We start from the raw sequence: 17,335 nt of genomic DNA on the forward strand, positions 1-17,335 counted from the left end.
ATCATTGATTATTCAGTCCTAGTATACCTGTAATCTTTGTTCCTCCCTTCGCTTCTTGAGGTACACCCACTCCATTCTCATTTTCCGCTATAACTCTGAAGTAATAGACAGCACCCTCCTGCAAGTCTTCCACCTTATAGGTCAAAGCGTGACAATTGCTTGTCACAGACACCCAGGCCTTCTTACTTGCCTCACGTTTTTCAACATGGTAGGCTTTTACTGCATCTCCACCATCATTTTCTGGAGCTTCCCACATCAGTGTTGCAGAATCCCTAGTCACAGATGAAACTTTGACATTGATTGGAGGTCCAGGAGAGTCAAGCACTTTCACTACAATGGGCAAAGTTGCTTTACCCAATGGTGATTCAATTGTGACACAGTACTCTCCAGAGTCATTCCTGGTTGACTTCTCAATAGTCAGAGATGTGCTGGATTCTGTTGCTTCAATGGTTCCTCTTACTGTTAGATCAACACCTTCTTTGCTCCATTGAACTGTTGGTGCTGGTTTTCCCTTGAATGGTGCACTAAGAGTGAATGACGTACCATGTTTTACAATGAGAACCTTGCGCATCTCAATATCAGCATCAAATGATGGCTCTGCTGTTCTGTCTGCTGCTGCACCTGGATCTGAGTATGGGCTACGCACACTGCTGCCCACTTTATTTATTGCCTTTACACAGAATTCATACTCTACATCTGTCTTTAATCCAGTGACTGTAAACTCCAAACTTTTGGTAAGAGGTATTGCCTCAACCCATCTGGCTAGTTCTTCAGGTGACTCAGGTACTTCTTCCTCCTCATATTCCTCTTCATCCTCAATGTCTGGCTCTGGTTTGCGAATAAATTCTCTGTATTCTACACTATATCCTAAGATGGGCGCACCACCATCTTTTGCTGGTGGCCTCCAGAGGATAGACACAGTGTCTTTAGTGGAATTTATAATTTTTGGCTTGGTTGGACGACAAGGAACAATCAGGGGATCTAGTGCTCTGAATGTTGCAGATGGTTCACTGGGAGGACTCAGGCCAGCTGCATTTTCAGCATAGACTTTGAAGTCATACTCACAACCCTTGCGAAGTTTTGTCACCACCATGGTAACATCTTTAACTAGATCTCTGTTCACCCGAATCCAGCGCATGCCTGTCTTCTCACGACGTTCAATTACATATCCAGCAATGGGACTACCTCCATCATTGGCTGGCTTACACCAGGTAAGGGTCATAGAATCTCCAGTTATATCAGTGACATCAACACCTGCGGGAGCAGTTGGAATTGTGTATGGATCTGTAATTTTTATAACTTCACTCTCCAGAGCCTCCCCAACGCCATGCTTGTTAACAGCTAGAACTCTAAAGAGATATTCATTACCCTTAAGCAGACCTGTCACTTTAAAGTAGGTCTTTGTGACATCGCCCTTTACCAATGTCCATGCCAAACGACTGGTCTCACGCTTCTCAACAACATAATGTGTGATTTTAGCACCACCAGTTTCCTGAGAAGGACCCCATGACAGAGTGCAGTCCTCAGCTGTAAGACCAGTGATCTGGAGAGGGCCTGCGGGGGGCCCTGGTTTATCGATTATCACACAATTAATTGGCATAGTGACTGTTCCCCCAATATTCTGGACAGTTAGCACATACTGTCCAGAATCTCTTTTGACACAGTCCTTTACAACAACACAAGTGCTTGTGTCTGTTGAAATAATCTGAATTCTGGCTCTCAGCTCAATCTCTTTGTCATCCTTTGTCCAGCAGATGACAGGGGCAGGACGTCCAGCAAAGTCAGCATTAATCTTCAGCGTTTCTCCTGCTTTCACAAACACAGTCTCTCTAAACTTGACATCCATCATGATGCGTGGTGGATCTACATCATCCTTGACAGTAATTGGGCCTGTATTGAATGATGGGATACTGAACTGTCCAACAGCATTCTTTGCAATTACACGGAAATCATACTGACTGTTCTCTGTAAGGCCTGTAGCATCATAATAAGTCTCCGGCACATTGGTAAAGTTGCACCTGGTCCATCTACCCTCAGGAAGGTCTCTCCGCTCAATGATGTAGCCAGAAACCTTGGATCCGCCATCATACTCTGGTTTATCCCAAGATAATGAGACAGATGTTCTTGTAATAGCAGTAACCACAGGTGTGCCTGGAGGATCACATGGATCTCTTGCTGCAACAGGTTCACAGGCCTTGCTGCATTTACCAATGCCAGCAATATTTTCTGCATAGGCACGGTATTCATAGAGCATTCCCTCTTCAATACCAGTGACTTTGTATTCTGTGTCTTTGATCATTCCTCTGTTCATCTTTGTCCAAAGAATGCTAGAACGCTCCTTCCTTTCTAAATGATAGCCCAGAACAGGACTACCACCATCACTGACTGGCTCATTCCAAGTCACCAACATGTATGACTTAGTAGCCAGTTTGACAATAGGTGTTGATGGAGGTCCAGGTTGTTTGAAATTATATTGAGCAGTAATTCCTGGGGAATCAAGGAAACTACTCTTTCCGTAACGGTTAACTGCATATATGCGGAATTGGTACTCTGCTCCATGTGTAAGGCGGCCAGCTTTGAAAGATGTTCTGGCAACATTACTTGCCACTATTTGCCACTCCTGTGTGTTTGTATCTCTCTTCTCCACAATATAGTTGCTGATGGAGCAGCCACCATCATATTCTGGTGGGGACCAAGACAGTGTAATGCTGTCTGAAGTCACAGCATCCACCTTAATTCCTTTAGGTGGACCGGGTTTGTCCAGGACAACAACTCCAATACTAGCTGTTACTGTTCCAGCAGTGTTAGCCAAGGTAATCTCATATTTGCCAACATGTTCTCTGCTAGCTCCTTTAATAACAATTTTAGATGATGTTGCTGTATTTATGATTGTTAATGATGATGTTTGTTTCAAAGGAAGGCTATCCTTCTTCCATGATACAACAGGTTTTGGTCTGCCTCTCACAGGCACTTCAAGAGTGAGATCATCCCCAACCTTGACACTATATGTTGTAAACAGTAGATTTATGGATGGTTCTATTGCAACATCTTTTGCCACCACTGGCAATCCAAGATCTTTTGGCTCACTCTTTCCCTTCTCATTTATTGCAAGAACTCTGAAGAGATATGCTTCATTGGGATTCAGATTAGGAACTGTTGCTTCTGGTACTTTGACTGTACATGCTGTCCCCCACTTGTCACCACTCTTAGGTTTGAATTCTACATTGTAGCACATTACTTTGCTGCCACCATCATGAGTAGGCTTCTCCCAGGCCAGTGATGCACTGGTTTTTGTTACATCCACAAGAGTTACCTTGTTTGGTGGTTGAGGCACCTCAGACACTTTGGTTTCTTTAGTTTCAACTGCCTGTCCCTGACCATATGCATTGACAGCACACACTCTGAAATAGAATATTCCACCTTCAGGGAGGTCTTCAATTTTGAATGAGTTGGCAGTACAATTGCTTGTGATAGTAGTATAGGCCTTTCTCACAGATTCCCTTTTCTCTACAATGTAGTTTGTAATTTTTGCACCACCATCATTGAGTGGTGTGTCCCAGGCAAGAGTTACTGAATCTTTCTTGAGCTCCTTAACAGTGAAGTTTTGTGGTGCACTTGGTGTGTCCAAAATTCTTACTGAAATAACTGCAGATTTTGTACCACTGCTGTTCTCCAGTGTTAAAGAATATTTCCCACTGTCAAAGCGGTTAACATTGTCAATGACAAGCATGGTGTATGAAGAAGTAGTGTCAATTGCAGCATGGTCTGTTAAAGTGCTCTCAAGTTTCTCCCATTTCACAGAAGGTTCAGGTCTGCCTCTAATAGGGACAAACAAGCGCAGAGTTCCACCAGCCCGAACAGACACCACCTTTCTGAGGTCTGCATCCAACTCCATCTCTGGTGGATCTGCTCTGTCGGAAGTTATTACTGTGCCATGGAAATTAGCTGCTTCCCCAACTCCTTCTGAGTTAATGGCACAGACACGGAACTGATACTCTCCGCCATCCTTCAGGTCTGTGATAGTGAGTTTAGTGACCTGAATACCTGTTGGTGGAGTACACATGCTCCATTCTTTTTCAACTGGTGCTTGTACTGCTGGCGCTACTTCTGCTTCCTCAGTTAATTCTGGTTGTGGTGTATACTCCCTCATTTCAACAATGTATCCCTTGATGTAGGCTCCACCATCAAAGTCAGGTTTACCCCACGAGAGGGACACAGAAGACTTTGTGTAGTCTGTCACCTTAGGGTGGCGTGGAGGTCCAGGTGGTGTTGTAGCGTCACATGCTCTATAGAAAAGGGATAATTCACTGAGGTCTCCTATTCCAGTCTCATTTTCAGCAGCAACACGGAACTCATAAAAGTGGTCTGGCATAAGACCTGTGACCTTGAAGTTTGTTTCTGTCAACTTTTGCCTGTTGCATTTTGTCCACCTCACACTATCTTTGTCACGCTTTTCAAGATGGTAAGCTTGGATGTCAACTCCACCTGTGTTTTCTGGAGGTGTCCAAAACAGAACCATGGAGTCCCTTGTGATCTGACTTGCTTCAGGAATTCCAGGAGCACTTGGTGGCTTGTAAGGATTGCGTGCAATAATAGGTTCACTCTGAAGGCAATCACCAGCCCCATATTTGTTCACTGCCCTGACTCTGAAAATGTACTCATTTCCTGGAAGCAAATTTTTTACTTTATGGTACAGGCTTTTTACTTCTGGTGCAACTACAGTCCAAGACAACCTGCTGGTCTCTCTCTTCTCTAAAACATAGTGACTGATGCTAGCTCCACCATCCAGAGCTGGTTCAGACCAGGCAAGGATGCACCTGTCAGCCATGATTTCAGACACTTTAATGGGACCAATTGGTGGACCTGGTTTGTCAAGGACTTTAACAGTGATGGGGAAGGTTTTTGTACCACCAATATTTTTGAGAACAAGGTCATAATGGCCACTATCTAGTTTGGTAACATCCTTTATGGTCATAGCTGCACATTTGTGTGTAGTTTTAGCTTCAATGCGCAAGGCTTTCTCCATTTCTTTCCCCTCTTTAAGCCACACAACCTCAGGTTGTGGAGTTCCATAAATGTCTGCATCGAAAAGCAAACTCTCCCCCGCATAAACAACAATTATATCCTTGTATTTGGGGTCCATTGAGGCCCTTGGTGCTTCAATGTCATCTGCAGCAGTGATGGGTCCAGAGCTGTCTGATGGCCCACTGAAGACTCCAGCAGCATTTCTTGCAATAACTCTAAATTCATACTGCTCACTCTCTGTCAGACCAGTCACTGTGTACTCCGTCTCAATTATGTTAGTAAAGTTGGATCTTACCCAGTGACCATCAGGTGAGGAGATGTCTTTTCTTTCTACAATGTATCCATTTATTTTACTACCACCATCATACTGAGGTTTGGTCCACTGAATTTTAATTAGATTTTTAGTAATATATACAGCTTCTGGAGCACCAGGAGGATCACATGGGTCGCGAGCAACAAAGGACTCAGATACTTTACTGCATCGACCAACGCCAACAATATTTTCAGCATAAACTCTGAATTCATAACCAATGCCTTCCTCAAGATTGCAGATCTTGAATTGAGTATCTGTAATTCGAGTTTTGTTTAGTTTGTTCCAGAGGATGCTGCTTCTCTCTTTACTTTCAAGGTGGTAACCAATAACTGCACTCCCACCATCACTAACTGGCTCATTCCATTCAATGATCATCATGTCCTTAGTTGCATATTTAACATATGGTGTACCAGGAGGCCCAGGTGGTTTGTAAGGATACTGCACTACAATGGTCTTGGAGTCTAGAGGTGCACTTTTTCCATATCTGTTTTCTGCTATAATTCTAAACTGATATTCTGCTCCAGTTTTCAGTTTTGTCACCTTAAAAGCTGTTCTAGCCAGCTGTGTAACAACTGGCTGCCATGTTGTGGTTGTGGTATCTCTCTTTTCTACAATGTAGTTCTTAACTTGACAACCACCAGTGTACGCTGGGGGCTCCCAAGATAGATGGACAAAAGTGTTGCTTACTTCCACCACTTTAACTGGACCTTTCGGTGGGCCAGGCTTGTCGAGGATAATAATAGTTACATCTTCTGTGATGGTGCTGACAGTGCTTGCTGCAGTAATAGAATATTTGCCAAAGTCTTCCTTACATGCCTCAGTAATCTGAATTCCAGTTGTTAATGGAGTGTTAAAAACATTAACTCTAGAGGTCACCTTTAAAGCCTGACCATCCTTTGCCCAGCTGATTTTAGGTTTGGGCCTTCCAAGTACAGGAAATTCCAGTTTAAGATCTTTTCCAGCTAACACATTGTAAGTATTAAATTGCATCTTGATGCTTGGTTCTATGGTCATGTCATTTGCAATAACTGGTGCAGCAAGTGCCTTTGGCTCACTCTTTCCTTTCTCATTGTAAGCAATGATCCTGAATAAGTATTCTGTGCCTGCTGTCAGGCCTGTAACAGTTCCTTCACAAGTCTTTGGGTTTCCTGCAACTCCCCACTTATCTGTGCCCTTAGGTTGCATCTCAATCAGGTAACCACCAATCCTACTGCCACCGTCATGCTCAGGTTTCTCCCAGGCCAGTGTGGCACTTGTTTTTGTGACATCTGTAAGAAACACTTTTCCAACAGGCAGTGGCACTTCAGAGGCTTTTGAAGCAGTTTTTGTCTCTACACACAGACCAATTCCATAATCATTCTCAGCCATGACTCTGAAGTAGTACATAGCTCCTTCAATTAAATTGTCAACTTTAAATGTGGTCTTGGTGCATTTTGTGGAGACATTTGCGTATGCCTTCCTTGTTGATTCACGCTTATCAATGACATAGTTCTTGATTTTTGAACCTCCATCAATTGCTGGTGCATCCCATACAAGTGTAACAGAATCCTTTTTGATATCTTTAACCACAAGGTTCTGTGGAGCCCCAGGTGTGTCCAGGACTTTTACTGAAACAAACTCAGAGACTGAGCCACTGCTGTTTGTCAAGGTTAGAGTGTATTTTCCTGAGTCATGTCTGTCAGAACTGTCAATAGAGAGCTGTGTGAAGTTCACAGCTTTCTCAACCACAGCTTTTTCAGAAAGGTCTCCATCATCCTTTGTCCATTTAATCTCAGGTGTTGGCCTTCCCTTGAAAGGAATATAGATTCTAACAGATCCACCAGCTTTTACAGTGATGCCTTTTCTCAGCTCGGAGTCAAGATGAATTTGTGGTGGATCCATCCTTTCCTCTGGCTTCGCCGTTCCAGAAAGAACAACTGGTTCACCAACTCCCATTTTGTTCAAAGCACACACTTGAATTTTGTATTCCTGGCCCTCAGTAAGTTTAGGAATTTCATATTTGTTGACACGCAGACCAGTAGGGGGTGTAACCATCTTCCATTCTTCCTCTTCAGCCTTGCATACATCAACAATATATCCTTGGATGGTACTACCACCATCAGACAGAGGCTTTCCCCAAGAAACTGTGATGGAGGATTTTGTAGAGTCAATTACATTGACATATGCTGGGGCACCAGGTTTGTACTTGGGGTCAGATGCCTTGTAGTATGAACTAGGAAGGCTTGGTTCTCCTGGACCAACAATGTTCTCAGCAGATACTCTGAACTCATACTCATGACCTGTGGTTAGGCCTGTAACTCTATATGATAAATCAGTTATTTTTTGTCTGTTACATCTGGTCCACTTGATTCCAGCCCTGTCCTTCTTTTCAACTATATAACTGATAATCTCGGTACCACCATCAGTCTCAGGGGCAGACCAAGTTATTGTCATACCTTCATGGGTAATGTTGAATATGTCTTCAATGTGAGGTGAACCAGGTGGTACAAAAGGATTCTTCATAGTAACTGCAGCAGACTCCAGTGCCTCACTGACTCCATGGCTGTTAACTGCCATTACACGGAACATATACTCATTGCCCTCCAGTAATTTAGTAACTTTGTAACATGTGGTGTTACAGGTACTAGAAACAACAGTCCAAGCTAGGCGACTTGTCTCTCTCCTCTCAATGATGTAATGTGTAATAGGACTACCTCCATCATGTAGTGGGGCCCGCCATGCCAGTGTGCATCTATCCTCAGCTACTCCAGTGACATGGAGAGGCCCTTCACATGGACTAGGTCTATCCATTACCAAAACCTTAAATGGAACAGTTTCGCTGCCAGCCTCATTTATCAGCAGAAGTGTGTAAATTCCACCATCAACTCTAACACAGTCCTTAACAATGATCATTGCATGATTTTCTGTGTTTTTGATCTCTAGTCTGATTGTATTCTCAACTGGCTTTTCATCCTTGAACCACTGGACTGAAGGCAGTGGCTTGCCACGGACATCTGCATCCAACCGGAATGTCTCTCCAGCATTTATGATGACAGTCTTGGTAAAAGCAGGGTCAATTGAGTATTTAGGAGACTCGACCTTGTCACTTGCTGTTATAGGTCCACTGTTGTATGACGGCTTGCTGACTGTCCCAACTGAATTTTTCGCAATGACTCTAAAGTCATACTGTGCATTTTCTGTGAGACCAGAAACAGTAAACTGAGTCTCAATCACATTCGTGAAGTTTGCCCTTACCCACCTGCCTTCTGGCAGATCACGTTTTTCTATAATGTAGCCAGTAATATTACTGCCTCCATCATATTCTGGTTTAGTCCACTGAATGACAATTGTATCCTTGGTCACATGGACAGCTTCTGGTGTACCAGGGGGATCACATGGGTCACGGGCAACACAACCCTCTGAAATCTTACTGCTTCTTCCAATGCCAACAATATTTTCAGCATAGACCCTGTATTCATATTCTATACCCTCCTCCAATGGATGACTCTTGAAACTAGTCCCATGAATAAGTGTCTTATTTATCTTGACCCAGAGAATACTATTCCTCTCCTTTCTTTCAAGATGGTATCCAAGAACAGGACTTCCTCCATCTATTATAGGTTCATGCCACTCAACAATTTGGTGGTCTCTGGAGAGAGAAGTAATAAAGGGAGTTCCTGGTGGGCCTGGCTCTTTGTAAGGATATTGAGCCACTACAGCTGATGAATCTAAACCTTGACTTTTTCCATAGCGATTCTGGGCAATGATCCTAAACTGGTACTCAGCTCCTGTCTTTAGTCTAGTGACCTTGATGGTTGTTCTAGCACAGTTGGTGGTCACATTCTCCCATGTTGTTGTGGTAGTATCTCTTTTTTGTACAATGTAGTTTGAGATTTGACACCCACCAATATGTTTGGGTGGGTTCCATGAAATTGTGACACTCTGTGTTGTGATTTCATCAAACCTCACTGGACCAGATGGAGGTCCAGGTTTGTCCAGAACAATTATTTCGATTGCACTTTCCTTCTTTCCTGCTGAGTTAGTGGCAGTTATAGTATACATACCAATATCGTCACTTGCTGCCTCCTTAATGCTTAGAGTTGTGTGCGTAGTTGTATTGTGAATATTTACTCTGGTGGTAAACTTCAATGGGGCTCCATCCTTCGTCCATGCAATAGTTGGCTTTGGACGACCAAAGATGGGAATATCAACATTCATGTCTTTGCCAACATGAACACTGTAGCTGCTGAATGCAGGCCGGATATCTGGCTCAAAGACCAGATCCTTGGTCATCACTGGACCAGCAAGGGCTTTTGGGTCACTCTTTCCTTTGTCATTGATTGCAGTAACTCTAAACAGATATTCCTGTCCTGGATTCAGATTGGACACTGTAGTCTCCATAGTCTTAAATGTATTTACACCAGACCATTTGTCCTGGCCCTTCAACTGTACCTCAAGCAGATATTGTTGAACTCTGCTTCCACCATCATACTCTGGTCTCTCCCATGCCAGAGAGATGCTTGTTTTTGTCTGATCTGTAACAATCAAAGTTTTTGGAGACTGAGGCACTTCTGAAACCTTAAGAGGGTCTACTGTTGATGCAGGCAAGCCGACGCCAAAAGTATTTTCAGCTAGTACTCTGAAATAGTAACTACAGCCTTCTTGAAGGGGTTCAATCTTACATGAAAGAGCATGACAGTTTGTCACAACAGCAGCATAGGTTTTACGTGTGCTTTCTCTCTTTTCAATAATGTAGTTCTTAATCTTGGATCCACCATCTAAAAGAGGTGGTTCCCACGCCAGTGTCACTGACTGATTTGTAATTTCTTTCACTTTAAGAGCAACCGGGGCGCTGGGTGTATCTAGAACACGGACAACAACAAATGCAGACTTGGTACCACTGGAGTTCTGAGCAGTAACTGTATATTTTCCACTGTCATTTCTGCTCATTTTATCAATTACAAGGGATGTATAACTGCTGGTTATTTCAACTTGAGCAGTCTCTTTGAGAGTCTCTTCATCTTTGTCCCACTTAATGGTAGGACTGGGTCTTCCTTTAATGGGGATAAACAATCTAAGGGAAGCACCAGCTTTGATAGACACAATCTTTCTAAGTTCTGGGTCAATGTCAAGGTCTGGCTCCTCTGTTCTGTCCTGCACAACCACAGCTCCAGAGAGATCAGCATGCTCTCCAACTCCTACCTTGTTGATAGCACACACTCTAAACTTGTACGTTTGGTTTTCCTTCAGATTTCCAACTTCAAATTTAGTTGTCTTCACACCTGTTGGGGGTGTGCATATGATCCAATTCTCAGCAGGTGCATCTGTGGCAGAGGCTGATGCATCTGGTGCTTCAGGTTGCACCACTGGTTCTGTGGCAATGCAACACTCAACGATATACGCCTGAATCTCACAGCCTCCATCACATACAGGCTTCCCCCATGACAAAAATACTGATGATTTTGTTGTGTCAGTGACCTTAGGATTTTGTGGTGGACCAGGTCGGAAGATGGGATCAAGAGCTTTGTAGAAAACGGTTGAGGTGCTTGGCTCCCCAACACCCACAGCATTTTCAGCAGCAACTCTGAATTCATAAATATGGGTTTCCAGTAATCCAGTTACTTTAAAGGTCAGATCTGTAACTGTTTGTCTATTGCATCTTGTCCATCTCACTCCTTCTTTGTCATGTTTCTCAATTATGTATCCAGTAATGGGACTACCCCCATCTTCAGAAGGAGCCTCCCAGCTGAGCACCATCGAATCCTTTTTAACATTGGAAACTTCTACATTCTTTGGTGATCCAGGTAGGACATATGGATCTTTAATTAGAACAGGAGCAGACTCAAGTGGTGGACCCACTCCAAACTGGTTGACTGCATGAACTCTGAAGATATATTCATCTCCTTCGAGAAGTTTATTTACTTTGAGACAAATATTCTTTACTTTTGGATCAACAACAGTCCAGACAAGACGACTTGTCTCTCTTCTCTCAACAATATAGTGAGATATTTTGCTGCCACCATCCTGAAGTGGTGGTTTCCATGCAAGAGAGCAATGATCTTTGGCGATGCCTGTAACAACAAGAGGTCCATGTGGTTCCCCAGGTTTATCAAGGACAACAACGTTGATTTGTGTAGCCTTTTCTCCTCCAGGATTTTTCAGCAACAGTGTGTATTGTCCTCCGTCTGAAAGTTTAGATTCCTTTATAGATATGTAAGCTTTAGTGGGTGTGTTCTTAATTTCTCTGTGAATTGTATTGCCAAGCTCCTGTTCTCCCTTCAGCCAGTGAATGGAGGGCAGTGGTTTGCCATGAACATCAGCATCAATTTTGAAGTTGTCTCCAGCATTAACCACAAGAGTCTGTGTATATTCAGGGTCAATGCTGATGCGTGGTGGTTCAATCTCATCCCTGGCAGTTATAGGGCCAGTGCTGTATGAGGGTAAACTGAAAACACCAGCAGCATTTCTGGCAATAACCCGAAACTCATATTGGTTATCTTGCACAAGTCCAGTTGCGACATATTCTGTCTCAATCACATTTGTGAAATTGGCCTTCAACCAACGACCCTCAGGAAGTTCCTTCTTTTCAACAACGTAACCAGTTACCTTTGCACCACCATCATATTCAGGCTTGGTCCAAACAATCGTTATGGAGTCTTTTGTGATTTTTGTTGCTTCTGGAGTGCCAGGAGGATCACAAGGATCTCTTGCAATATGCCCTTCAGACACTTTGCTTGCTTTGCCTATTCCTACAATGTTTTCTGCATAAACTCTGTATTCATACTCCATTCCTGGTTCTAGACCTGTCGTTTTAAATGTTTGGTCAGTAATGAGAGACTTGTTTAGTTTGACCCATAAGATGCTATTTCTCTCTTTACGTTCAAGATGATAGCCTAAGATAGTACTTCCACCATCATTCACAGGCTCATTCCAGGCTACAACCATGCTGTCCATAGAACAGGCTGCAATGTTTGGTGTTCCTGGTGGTCCTGGAAGCTTGTATGGGTACTGAGCAACAATACATTCTGAGGAAAGAGCTGGGCCTTTTCCATGTCTGTTTTCAGCCACAATCCTAAACTGATATTCAGAGCCAGTCTTCAGTCTGCCTGCCTTAATTTTTGTTCTTGCTAGATTGTGAGTTACAACCATCCAGTTCGTTGTGGATGTGTCCCTTTTCTCCACGACATAGTTTTTAATAGTGCATCCACCATCATATTCAGGTGGATTCCAGGAGATTGTTATACTATCAGAAGTAACCTCTTCTACCTTAACTGGCCCTCTGGGCTGGCCAGGTTTGTCTAGAACAACAATACCAATATTTACTGTTGTCTCTCCAGCTGTATTGCCAAGAGTAATAGTGTATTGGCCAACATCATCTTTAGCTGCCTCTTTAATGTTGAGGTCCAGCACTGTGTCTGATGCACCAAAGTTGACCCTGGTAGTTCTTTTCAGAGGCTGACCATCTTTGACCCAGGTAACAGCTGCTTTGGGACGTGCCACATATGGAACTTCCACTGTCAAGTCTTCTCCTGCCAACACACTAAATGTATTGAACAACATTTTAGCAACTGGAGCAATGATGAGATCTTTGACTATCACAGGGACGCCAATTTGACGAGGATCACTAGTTCCTTTCTCATTCTTTGCTGCTACACGGAACATATACTCCTCCCCTGCATTTAGTCCACTTATAGTAGCTTCTGTGTCTTTCACAATTGTAGCTTGGGTCCACTTATCCACACCCTTAGGCTGAATCTCAACAACATAACATCCTACTCTGCTGCCACCATCATGTTCTGGTTTTTCCCATGATAGAGTTACACTGTTTTTGGTGACATCTTTAAGAGTGATTTTGCCAGGTGGCTGTGGCTTCTCAGACACTTTAACTGATTCAGGTGTTTCGATGGGCAAGCCAATGCCATATTCATTTTCAGCTAAAACTCTAAAATAATAATTGCAGCCTTCCAGAAGTTGGTCAACTGTAAAGGAAGTATTATGGCAATTGGCTTTAACTGTGGCATATGCTTTCCGTGTTGACTCACGCTTTTCAACTATATAATTCTTAATTTTGACTCCTCCATCGTTCATTGGTGGATCCCATGTTAATGTGACAGCTTCGTTTGTGACAGAGGTAATTTTTAGATTTTGTGGCGCACTTGGTGTATCAAGGACCCTTACCTGAACTGTCACAGTTTTGGAACCAGAGCTGTTTTCAATGGTGAGGTTATATTTTCCACTGTCAAATCTGTTTACATTTTCAATTACAAGTGATGTGTATGATGATGTGCTGTCAATGGTTGCTCTCTCTATAGGCTCACCGTCACCTTTAGACCACTTAGCCTGAGGAGCTGGTCTGCCTCTTATTGGAACAAACAGTCTAAGTGTGCAGCAAGCTCTTAGACTGACCACTTTGCGGAGCTCAGCATCCACGTCCATCTCAGGAGGAAGAAGTCTGTCCTCAGCTTTTGGATTTCCAGGAATAAATGCTGCTTCTCCAACACCTTCGCTATTCATGGCGGAAATACTAATCTTATACTCCTGGTTTTCTTTAAGATTAGTGAGGGTAAATGAAGTTGCAAGAAGACCTTCCTTAGGAGTAACAATGGTCCATTCCTCCTCTTCTTCTTTTTCACATGGGATGCATGTCTCAACAATATAACCAGTGATTTCAGAGCCACCACTATATACAGGTTTGTTCCATGCAACAGTGATTGAGGATTTGGTCGTGTCCAGGATTCTGGGGTTACATGGAGCTCCTGGCTTGTACAGCCCATCAGTGGCTCTATAAAATAGACTGGGTACACTTGGTACACTCACTCCAGCAGCATTCTCAGCAAATATTCTAAATTCATATTCATGTCCTGTGGTAAGCCCTGTTGCTTTGAACTGTAGGTCCTTAACTTTTCTTATATTGCATTTAACCCATCGAAGGCCAGCTCTGTCTTTCCTTTCAATACTGTAGTTGGTGATGGGAGTTCCACCATCACTCTTAGGTGCTTGCCACATGACAACCATCGAATCTTTAGTAATAGCTGTCACCTCGGGGTTTTCTGGGGGGTCAGGTTTCACATACGGGTTGTCTGCAATAGTGGGTTCTGATTCAAGAGATTCTCCAAGACCATATTTGTTCACAGCCATTACTCTGAATATATATTCATTTCCTTTGAGTAGCTTAGTCACTTTGTGCTGTGTAACTTGCAAATCTGAAATTACATTGGTCCAAACCAGTCGACTTGATTCGCGTTTCTCAACTACATATCCTTCGATTTTGGCACCACCATCATCCGCTGGTGGAGCCCACGTAAGTACACAGTTGTCAGCAGTTACATCAGACACTTTCAGAGGGCCAATTGGTGGTCCAGGTCTGTCAAGCACTTTTACGTTAAAGACATGTTTCGCAAATCCACCAACGTTTGTAGCAGTCAAAACAAATTCACCTCCATCTGATCTAACAGAGTCTTTGTTAGTCAGAATAGTTGTCAGTTCGGTAAACCTAACCTCCAGTTTCATTGTGTTCTCAACCTCCTTTCCATCCTTTGTCCAAGCCATAGATGGGATTGGCTGACCAGCAATATCAGCTTCAAGCTTAAAAGACTCTCCTGCTTTCAAAAGAACCGTGTCCTTAAAGATGGCATCGACCATAATACGTGGCTCAATTATGTTATCTTTACATGTAATTGGGTCAGATGGTTCGGATGGTATGCTCACAGCTCCTGCTGAGTTTCTGGCTATGACACGGAACTCATATGAGATGTCCTGAGTGAGTCCACTGACAGTGAATGCCGTTTCAATAATGTTGGTAAAGTTAGCTCTGATCCAACGACCAGCAGGCAATTCTCTTTTTTCTACTGTGTAACCAGTGATCTTAAAGCCGCCATCATAGGCAGGCTTTGTCCACTGAACTGTGATGGCGTTCTTGTTAACAAAAATTGGCACAGGCTGACCTGGTGGATCCACAGGGTCCAAGGCTAGTATTGGCTCTGAAGCTTTACTGGGTTTACCAATTCCAGCCATGTTTTCAGCCAAGACACGGAATTCATAGGCAACTCCGTCTTCAAGTCCTGTTGACTTAAAAACATTGCCTTTCACAAGACTATTGCTGATCCTATGCCATATAATGCCACTTCTTTCCTTCCTCTCAACATGATAACCAATAACTTCATTTCCACCATCAGAGACAGGTTCATTCCAGCCAATTGTTATTGAGTCTTTGGTGAATGCAACTACACTGGGAGTTCCTGGTGGCCCAGGTACTTTGAATGGATAGGCAGCAACCACTGACTCTGAGGTGATGGGAGGTCCAACACCATATCTATTCTTAGCTTTTATTCTAAACTGGTACTCTGATCCAGTGGTTAGTCGAATAGCTTTAAATACTGTGCGAATAACAGTGCATGAGAGTTCAGTCCATGTTTGAGAAGTAGTGTCTCTGATTTCAACCACATAGTTATTAATTGGAATACCTCCATCATTCTCAGGAGCATCCCAAGAAAATATACAATAGGTGCGTGATATTTCCACAATCTTCACTGGTCCTTTTGGTGGCCCAGGTATATCATGCACTTTGATAATTATGTTCTCTGTCACAGATCCAACAATGTTCTTGGCGGTCATGGTATAAACACCACTGTCAGCTCTAGTGCATTCACTGATGCTGATAATAGCAGTAGCTGCAGTAGTTTCTACATTGACTCTTTGTGTGAGTTTTAGGGCTGCTCCATCCTTCTGCCAAGAAATTGTTGGTCTGGGACGCCCCATAACTGGAATTTCAACCTTAATGTCATCCCCTGCTTTGGCTATAACAGTCTTCTGACATACACCACGCAAGTCAAACTCTGGAAGTGATGTAGAATCTTTGACAATAATGGGCTTGCTCTCACGTGGAGCACTTCTGCCAGATTGATTGACAGCCATGACATGGAAAATATATTCCTCATTCTCATTAAGGTTCTTCACGGTGAAGTCCAAGGTCTTCACTGTTGTAACATGTGCCCACTGGTCTGTTCCCTTCTTCTTGGCTTCTAGGACATAACCTGAAATTCTGCTTCCACCATCATGTTTGGGTTTGGTCCATGCCAGGCTCACAGAGTTCTTTGTGATGTCAGTGGGAATAATGCTTTCTGGAGGCGTAGGTGCTTGAGATGCACGAATTGGATCAGTAGTTTCAACTGCCTCTCCAATGCCAAACTCATTCTCAGCAGACACTCTGAAGTAGTACTCACAGCCTTCACCCAAGTCACCAATTCTGACTGATGTTGTGGGACACTTTGTAATTGCAGTAGCAAAAGCCTTGCGTGTTGATTCTCTTTTCTCAATTATGTAATTTGTAATTTTGGCTCCTCCATCAATTAAAGGACTATCCCACTGAAGTGTAATACTTTCTTTGTCTATCTTTACCGGCTTGAGGTTAAGAGGAGGTCCAGGTGAATCCAAAACTCTCACATGAATGTCTGCACTTTTCTTTCCAGCAGAGTTTTCAAGCGTAATCTCATATTTACCAGCATCAATCCTTGAACTTTCAGGAATAAGTAGCATTGTGAAAGATTCAGTGCTATCAATGACTGCACGTGGAACAGGGCCACCGTCTTTACTCCAAGTGACTTTGGGAGCAGGACGACCTTTGATTGGCACAAAGAGACGGATAGAACAACCAGCTCTAACAACAAGGGTTCTCCTCAGCTCAATATCCAACTCTAAATCAGGCTCAGCAGCATGTTCTACAATCTGAACCAATTCCTGGGTTTCACCAGGTTCACCAGCTCCTTTGGCATTTACAGCACTAATCCTGAAATGGTACTTGGCACCGGTTTCCAAGCCAGGGACAACAAACTCTGTGATTCTGAGTGGTGATGAAGGGGTATCCTTAATCCATTCTTCTGTTCCCTCTTTTTGGTGCTCAATTATATATCCAGTGACTTCAAGACCACCATTATCCAGAGGTTTCCCCCAGTTAAGAGTAGCAGTAGTTTTGGTTGTGTCTGTTACTCTTGAATTGACAGGAGGTCCTGGAACATCTGG

General features: G+C 43.3%; 1 protein-coding gene across 1 annotated transcript in view; it reads right to left on the reverse strand.

Annotated features, from left to right (window-relative positions):
- LOC106959964 (titin-like) overlaps positions 1–17,335 on the reverse strand; it is a 159,879-nt gene that overhangs the window by 25,992 nt on the left and 116,552 nt on the right. Inside the window, exon 205 of the mRNA XM_015052845.1 lies at positions 28–17,331. Coding sequence (XP_014908331.1) covers positions 28–17,331 — 17,304 coding nt within the window. The remainder of the gene's footprint in view (positions 1–27; positions 17,332–17,335) is intronic.

The sequence above is a fragment of the Poecilia latipinna genome, unplaced genomic scaffold (assembly GCF_001443285.1).
Source record: "Poecilia latipinna isolate Pla-1442-1.1 unplaced genomic scaffold, P_latipinna-1.0 Scaffold1139, whole genome shotgun sequence".
Lineage (NCBI taxonomy): Eukaryota > Metazoa > Chordata > Actinopteri > Cyprinodontiformes > Poeciliidae > Poecilia > Poecilia latipinna.